This window comes from Corvus hawaiiensis, chromosome 3, assembly GCF_020740725.1.
Source record: "Corvus hawaiiensis isolate bCorHaw1 chromosome 3, bCorHaw1.pri.cur, whole genome shotgun sequence".
Taxonomy (NCBI): domain Eukaryota; kingdom Metazoa; phylum Chordata; class Aves; order Passeriformes; family Corvidae; genus Corvus; species Corvus hawaiiensis.
The window spans coordinates 53200407-53209412 of NC_063215.1; the positions used below are offsets into that span (position 1 = coordinate 53200407).

The 9006-nt window shown below is 46.8% G+C and overlaps 1 protein-coding gene across 1 annotated transcript in view; it reads left to right on the forward strand.

Annotated features, from left to right (window-relative positions):
* The first annotated feature begins 987 nt into the window (after window positions 1-987).
* CLVS2 (clavesin 2) overlaps window positions 988-9006 on the forward strand; it is a 56489-nt gene continuing 48470 nt past the window's right edge. The window contains exon 1 of the mRNA XM_048297462.1: window positions 988-2137. Coding sequence (XP_048153419.1) covers window positions 1749-2137 — 389 coding nt within the window. The 5' untranslated portion in view covers window positions 988-1748. The remainder of the gene's footprint in view (window positions 2138-9006) is intronic.

The window sequence follows — 9006 nt, forward strand, 5'->3', positions numbered from 1 at the left end:
GCTGATGGCCTGCAGAACATGCAGGGTATCACTGAAATGTTTCTATGAGCCCCACTATTTGTCTGAGAATCCATCCTATGCTTTGTGCTGGTGCATACCCCATATATACTCTGTATGGATCAGTGACCTTGTGCCTTTTCAGTAATTCAGCCTGTGTGCTCTGGCTCCTTGGGAAAGGAGCCCAATGCAGTACCAAAGAGCTGCCTTTCCCATAGGAAGGAGGAGGAGGAGGCGGCACACGTTACAGGCTTTCCCATGTTTGCTCTGTCTTTTGTGTGAGCTTGGTTTTCACAGATGTATTTGCACTGGGAAGGTCCAGCCCTACAGACAAAGGTCAAATGCTTTCCAGTGGAAACTCTTCCCCGAAAGAGACTGCAGCATCAAACTTTCCTGCGTGAAAAAAGGCATCTTTCGTCACTGAAATATTCAGTACACAGAAGCAAGATATTTTTGCCCTTTGCAATATAATGTAACTAGAGACATGCTGCCTCCAACACGAGGCCACAAAAGAGGGTTGCTTTATTTTACTCCCAGATTTTTAAGCTCACAATGCTTCCTTCATGTTAGGAAATTCGGTCACAAGAGAGGATCGCTCGGAAAGCAATTGATGAACAACATCTCGCTACTGGCACGACCCCGACACCGGACGCTTGGTCCGACTCCCGCGGGATGCTCCCTGGGGGCTTACGCGTGGCCCCACCGACCCCGCAGCCCCCCGGCCACCGCCCCGCACACCGAGCCACCACCATCTTCTTGGTGCCCGCAGCGGCGCGGCTCTGCAAACGCCCCCTCCTTCGCCGGGAGCTCCGCACCCGCGGGCTGCGCTGCGCTGCTCTGCGCGGGGCACGGGAGAGCGCGGCCGGGTGCGCGCCCGTGCGTGAGCGGGTGCGCGCGTGTGTGAGTGCGCGCGCAAGGCGGGGCCGCGCAGCAGGCAGCCCCGCGCCGGCTGGTGCCGTCTGCGAGCCGGGGCGTGGAGCGGAGGAGGGCGCGGGAGGGGGGGGACGAGCATCCTCCAGGCCGAGGCTCCGTTCGGTTTTCCGGGCTCCGCGCCGGCGAGCGGGAGGCGCTTCGGCAGCAGTACCGGCGAAGTACCTGCGGATCGGCTTTCCTCCTCCTCGCTGGCTTTTTTTAGTTCGGTGGTGGTGGTGCTTTTTTTTTTTTTTTTCCCCTTAACCCTCCCTCAAATCCAGGGAGACGCTTCTGAAGCGGGGCGAGCGCTGATCTTACGTAAATGGTGCTGCTCCGGGGAGGGCATCTCCCCTGCCAGCCCCGGGCCAGGGGAGCATCCCCGGGCGCCGCTCGCCCTGCCTAGCGACCGGGCTCCTCGCTGCCGCCCTGCCCGAGATCCGCAGCGGCACCGGCGGGGGCGGGCGGTGAGCAGCAGCCGGCAGCCCGCAGCCCCGTCCCCGGCGGGTTTCGGCGCCTCCGCGGACCGGCTGCGGGGATGATGCGGCGCGTCGGACCCCGCGGCGGGGAGGGCGCTATGTCAGAGAGATAACGCGCCTCCGCCAGCAGCCCGGGGGCAGTCTCGCTGCCAGCCCCCCCCGGGACCCGGCTGCCTGGGAGCCGCTCGCATCTCGGCGGACGGACTGGCCGCGGCGGCGGGGCCGGGGAGCGGCGGGGCGAGGCCCGGCGGGGCGGGGGAGCGGCGGCCGGCCGTGCCGGGGCACCCCGCCTCCGGGGGGCAAGCGGCCGGGAGGCTGAGGAGCGCAAGCAGCAGAGCCGGGGAGGAGGAGGAGGGCAGCGCCATGACTCATTTGCAGGCAGGTCTCTCCCCGGAGACTCTGGAGAAAGCCCGGCTGGAGCTGAACGAGAACCCCGACACCTTGCACCAGGACATCCAGGAGGTGCGGGATATGGTCATCACCCGGCCGGACATCGGCTTCCTCCGCACCGACGATGCCTTCATCCTGCGGTTTCTGCGGGCCAGGAAGTTTCAGCACTTCGAGGCGTTTCGCCTCCTGGCCCAATACTTTGAATATCGCCAGCAGAACCTGGACATGTTTAAGAGCTTCAAGGCCACAGACCCGGGCATCAAGCAAGCGCTGAAGGATGGTTTCCCCGGCGGGCTGGCCAACCTGGACCACTACGGCAGGAAGATCCTCGTCCTTTTTGCTGCCAACTGGGACCAGAGCAGGTAAAAGCAGGCCACCTCAACCCGCTCTCCCCCCGGGCAATGCGTGGGAAAGCCGTGCCAGAGCAGAGGGAGAGAGGGTGGGCAGCAGGGACACACCCGGCGCTGCCCACAGGGGGCTGGGCAGCAGCCTGGAAGGCAGAGGGAGAGAAGAAAGAAGAAATGTATTTTGTAGCTTAGAGCCCTTTCAGCCAGCTCATCCTTTGGGGTGTGAATTTTGGGAGGCAAGTAGACCCTGCTGGAGTGCTCTTCTCAGCTGTCTGCTAGGAGGTTGACACCCTTCTGCCTCCCCTCAGCCGAAGTGGGCTGGCACGTAGATGATGTGCTTATCCTCCAGACAAAGGCTGGTTGCACTCTCGGCTGGTCTTTCTGCTTCAGCACACACAGAGCTGCTCAAGTGCCATGGGAGAAAGTGGGAGATGCTGCGTGTAGAACAGGAGTACCCATCATGGCTTTTGAGGTGAAAAGTTTGCTTGTGCAGGAAGCTGAGACTCTGAATCCTTGTCATCAGATAAAGAAAGCTCTTCCTGAGCCACCTGGAAATGCCAGGATGGCAGTTGCTGTAACCACTTCTTTTCTCACTCATGCTGCTCCAAATGTCAACTCTCTGCATAATAAGATCCAAGCACACAAACCTTTGATAGCAAATTGAAGCCTAGTCCCTAGAAGAGTTTCTGATCTTTTTTTGGGACTACTGTAGCCTGAAGATGACTTAGTAGGGTGACCCAAGATCTGTCTCCCATCAAGACCGTTTTTAGCAATTGGCTTGATATTATGTGACACTATTTGTTTATTCTAAATACCTTGTGAGGTGTCATGCTCATTTTCTCCTGCAGTCTAAAATTATATCCACAAAAATGGCATGATTTCAGTACATTTAAACTCTCTAAAAACTGCTTCTGTGAACACTGTATTATTTTCTTTGGCTCCTAACCTGAGTACAGGTTTAGGGTCTGAAGCACTTTTTAATGAGAACACTTAGAATCTTGCCAGTTGCCATCTTTTTTGCAGTTAACACAGTGCTGAGTGCTCAGTGCAGATATCCTCAGCTCAGCTACTTTGAAACTTTGGGGAGGACTCAAATAGAGTGGACAGAAGGGACAAAATTTGGGGGAAAGGCATGTTTAAGTTTGCCCTTTAGGTGTTTGTTTAGCTGTCCTCTTGCAGGCTGTGTGGATTGCCATCACAGGGAGCATTCCCACAGCTCCCTGCACTGGTTGGTGTTACAGCTACGGACAGGTCTCTGCCCAGAGGGATGCTGGCCCACCTTGGCTTTCCTCTCCTCCTGACATGGCAGCCACACCCGCACTGTCTGTGGGAGAAGTTTCCTGTCCCTTGCTAGCCCATGAATCAAGTCTAGGGACTAGGGGAAAGCTGTCTGGCACAAATCAAAACTGCCCACAGCCAGGATAACAACTAGAAAGGGTGGATGAATATATGCAGAGCTGGGGCCAGCGTCCTTTTTCTGCTTTGGTTTTCTAGCAGATGGAGCAAAAAAGCTGAGCGAGGAGCAGTGGTGATGAGGCTAAGGACTCGCTGAGTGGGTTTCCTTTCCCACATAAGGACCTTCCTTGTTTCCTACATAAGGATCAAGTCAACTTTTAATTTTAAAAACAACTCCACAAACTCTTAAAATCCCTGAAGGAAGAATTAGCAAAGAAACAGATGTTTAGGACTTTTATTAAATTGTATGTCTATGATGAAGTCCCCTTGCTAAAGGTAATGTGTCCTACTGTATACTGCTATTTCTTATTAATGAAAAAATCCTAAAGCTTCGTGTGACACTTGTCACATCATCACTTGACTTGATCCTAGTCAAAAGAATACCAAGAATTCAAGTGCAGAGATAAAGTAGCATTTAAAACAATAATTGTCATGTGGAAAGAATAGGTTTATTTTCTTCTTGATGTCGGATGTGCTGATATTTAAAGTACATGAGCTCAGCTGACACAGCAATAAATTTACTGTGATCTTTTTCATGAACTCCTGTTGGTATGATTAATAGTACTTATGCTATGATAGCAAAGTGGCTGGGGTACACTGTAGTACTTACTGGACATGTTTGCAATTGGGTGCCACTGCTTTTGAGCACTGCATGCCCACAGCACGCCTCTCCTCCAGAGCGAGGGATTTGTTTTCAGATAGACCCCTCAGACAAAGCGGAGGGAGCTGAAGCCCAGCTGTGGGGAGTGGCTTGCTCCAAGGCACATGACAAGTGACACATCTGGGAATGGAGCTAGGTCACTTTGTTTTCTAATTAATTTAGTGCCTTCCATTATCTGATGCTCGGTGGCTTATCCTGGGGAGCATTGTGGAACTTATGCTAGGGCTGCTGTGCAATATGTCTCAAGCTTATGCCTTAAATGACTTGAGATCTTGCAGTGTTCCTCTTGCAGCAACAGTGGGAGGATTACTTATTGAAGCCTGTCTTGTTATGCCCTCCTTGTATGCTTCATAAACTAAGTTGATAGAGCACAGCAAGCCTCCACATTTATCATGTATGTGCAATTTACTATGGCTAGGATGTAACAATTAGAAATAAAAAGTTCCAATTTGTTATTTAAATGAATAGCAGACATACTATAGATGCTTTATATAGCACTGCCAGCCTATGGTTTACATAGTTCCAATTAGAAAGAAAGGTGTGGGAGGCAAAAAATCCCTATGATAAAACAAGCCTGTGTACTAGATGTAAAATCATTAAATTAAAGCAGGGCCTAAAAACTGTACCAGATGTCCTGCCATTTGAACAACCCAATTAGACATGTATCAGAAAACAAACAAACAAAAAAAGGAAAGGTGAAAGATAATGTACTAAGTCACCCAGCAACTTTTCAGTGTGACCCAGCCTAACTCTCCACCTGTCTGTACTATTGGGAAAATGAAGATCAGTGGCATTCCTGCCAGGAAGCTGGATAGCACTCAGGGAGTGATCAGCCTTCCCTATTGGCTTGTAGGTGTCTACATGTGTTTGAAGACTCCCTTTTCCTTAATGTGTCCAGCTGGTGAAGTTTTATTCAATGACTAGTGTAATTAACTTCAGCTCTCAGCTGCAAGGGATCTGTTGTAAGGCATGGTCTTCTGTATGCTTCCTGGCACCTGGACACACATTCCCCAGGACTATCAGTCCTTTTTGTTGCTATGTGTTTGAAACCTTTCCGGTATTAGTTATCTCAGGTTTTTCCTTAGAAAGTGCATTAGAAGAGTGCAATGATACCTAGTTCCTGGCGGTGTCACAGTGACCCAGTCAGGTCACACCATCCTCAGTGAATGTGGAAATCCTCTGCACTGATTTACTGCTGGCTCTGCTGTTGCATCAGATGGTTTACAGCGAGGCAAAGACAGAGTGCACGGGTTTGCGTTCAAAACTATGCTTTCATGTGCACAAGTGCTAGAAACTTTTCTTTTCCTCCTGTTAAATGAAAATTTAACTTCTATTACTATGAGGAGGCTGGTCTGCTCCTCAACTCACAATAAACAACAGGCAAGACGGCAAGGTATTTTTGAAGCTCTGATGGAGGCAGTATGACAAAATAAATAGCAATGCTAACAATAATAACGTATTAACATTAAAAATCCCTGTTTAGCAGAGTCAATTTTTGTTTAGAAATTATATCTTCCAAGCGATAACTATTAACAGTTAACACTGTTAACTGTGTAAGCACTGTCATTATTTCTACAACTGCACCTGCTGACTGATGCTGTCTTATTGTTTCCTCGTTTTCCCCCAGCTATCCCTATCTGACTATCATCACCTGTATTTAGACTGTAGGTGTTTTGGCCAGGGAGCTTTTTCATCAATGCTAATGTAAAATTTAGATCAGCTGAATCTTCATCTGTGGCTGTGACTGTTAGACTCTGGGCTAATATATGGCATAATGAATGGTATTAAATCTGAATCGAAAAGTTAATCTGGTAAAATATTTGAAACTGTTTCTACTTTTTCTATGCATTTTTTGTAACACTGGTGGTACTTTTTGGTTTTAGAATAAGGTATCCCCAGGGCATGCTGCTGCTGCTTAAGCAGAATAGCCATAAGAGAACTTTCAATCCCCCATCTTTTCAGCATTCAAATCTGTACCCAGACTGACAAACCAAGGAGATACGAGGCATCATTTCTAAGTACTCCTTTGTGTGTCTTGAGGGCTCTTGTTTCACTGAAATTCTAAAAATAGTGAGCCAGAACAGTAGTTTAGAAATGGGATGATGGCTCAGAGACTTGACCAGCTTTCTCTTTTAAACCACAGTGGCACAAGAGCTAATTTGACAGAAGCCTCTTCTTGTCCAAATGGTGGTGAGTTTAAAATACAGACTGTGTATTCTTTATATCTTTAGGACCTTCAAGAGACATATGGCTCAAATCCAAGCAAAGGAGACTTAGCATTTTTCTAGTTCACATCCTGGGAGGCAGATTCATGCCATTCAGTTTTAATTCTTAAAATAACTCAAAATTTCTTTCTTGTAGGGAGGAGATGACAAATAGCCATAGAGATAGTAGGGCAACTGTGCTAAATCAGATTATCTGTTATTCAGTCCAAAAGTGAATTGACTGGAACCAGAATCTGGTTAAACAGATGATATGGTTGATGCCACTCATCATCAAGAACATAAAGTATTGAAAACAGCTGACACAGCTGAATTTGACATGAGACATCTGTACCCTGCATTCTCCCTGTCTCTTCTCTTTATGTTGGCCTGGTGGAGATCACAGTGGATGCATACAAGAGGATGCATAGACCACTTAACTGAGAGGTAAAGGTGAAAGATCCTAGTGAAGTATCACCAAGAGTTGATAGCAATGTTTGCCAGACCGTTTTCCCCAGAAATCCTTGGAAATACGTTGAATCTGTTCATGTGCCACAGAAAAAATCTCAAATAACTTTTCTGTAAAGGGGAAGTTGCTGCCACTGTTAAATTGAAAGAGAGTGGGATGCTCAGTAAATTGTTTGTGGTCTTCTGTTCTTGACAAATAAATGTCCCAGTGAGGTATTTCTGTGGAAAGCTCTGGCACTGTTGGGTTAGAAATGGTAGCCATCACCTTTGAAAAATGGGATTGAAAAAGCATTTGAAAGAATCACTGTCAGTGTGGCTACTAACTTGTCACGCCTTCCCAGGCTCTATTGCTTTAAAGTCAACCTGAATGAAAAATTTTTAGAGGTAGCAGAGTGTGTCTTGCATACCAGTCCGTTTCAGTCAGTCTCAAGCTAGGGCTCACATAAAAAAGGAACATTAAGAGTGCATTATATATGTGATAATGTATTTCCAGCATTTGTTACTCAGATTAATAACTGGACTAAAAAACTTGTCCAAGTTTTCCATTGAATTAAGCATGGTTCCAAAAATAGAAGGCATTAAATACATTTAAATTAACTGTAAGTTCTTGATTATCCTAGCAATTAGTAATACATTGCTAGCTACAGTATGTCCCATAAGAGTCTGTTTAAGCAAGTGAACGCAACTGGATTTAGCCATAAATAAATTAGGATTTATTTATTCACAGCCTGACTTCAGGCTGCTACAGAACATGCACTGCAGCCAATTGGGCCCAGCACACCCTACATACCTGACAGCACTGGGGCAGTCATTAAAAAACTGGTGCCAGGGCAAAATGAGTGGCTTGCTGTTCCCTAAGTACCACGTTTTTGCTTAGCACAGATTGGTAAGAATAAAACAATACCATCTTCCCCTCAGACTTTACACCATAGTCTCTTCAAATTAAAGGCTAATATTTTCTTTTTTTCTTTTCCTTCAAAGTAGAAAGGCAGTCAAATCTGTTGTGGACCCAATTTATTTCACATTCACTAGCTTATCCTGTTTTTCTCATGTTTGACTCGTCATATTTCTGTATCTATATGGAAAGTAATTTCAGCGTGGAATAAAAGTTTCAGCAACAAAATCCTGAGTAATTTTTCACAACCTCATTTTACATAGGATTTTGATTTCCCTAAAGTCCAGCCAAGGGTGGAGTGTATTTTATGGCAGAGCCTGTGCATCCTGGTGACACAAACAGTAGTAGCAGTGAGGTGAAATGTCGGACAACACAGGGCTGGAGTGGATTAAAGATGAGTCTTTACGCAAATAACTCTGTGCTGTGTGAAAGCTTCCATGCAGTTTCTTCAATCATGTTTTGTTTGCTTGGGCTGTTCAGCTGATACTTTCAATACTCGGCTTTTTGCACCACCTAAGATTTCATTTACCACACCACAGGTTTACATTTCTGGCTTGTCTCAGCCCGTGTTCTGAGCAAAAGCTGCTTTAAATGCTCACTAATGGATTTGTCTGTCTTTCTGATGCTCAGTACTGTAGTTAAGTAAGGTATCGAAACCAAGAGAAGAGATCCAGTGCAGAATGAAGAATAGCTCCTATCTTCAACTAATTGCCCTGAAGGGTATTTGAAGTGGGAGGCTTGATTGGTAGTGACATGTCCTTTTATACTTCTGATGTGGCTTTTTAGACTTTAAGAGTACTTCAGATACCTCCCTCTGGCAGAAAGAGTTCTTGCTCGCTTTTAGCCAGACCTGTTTTGTGCAGGACTTCTCTCTTTTTTTTAGTGAGTAAACATAAATATTGTCATTGTTGTTGTGGACTGTATTTCTTACACTAAGCAAACTGCAGTAGGAGTTCTGGTGATGGTGAATGTGCTATGGATTTATGGAGACCCAGCCCTGTGACTGTTATTTACTCTCTGTGGTGGCTGAAACCCTGTTCCCATTGATGCCTGACAGTTTTCCCGTTGACTTAAATGAATTCAACACATAATTAGGTGTATTTGTGTTTACATGTATACATCTTGTATTTAACACTTAGGTATACATTAAAAAAGCATTTTATGGTTGGTCTTAGAGACTGGCCTCATAAACAAAGAATCTTGA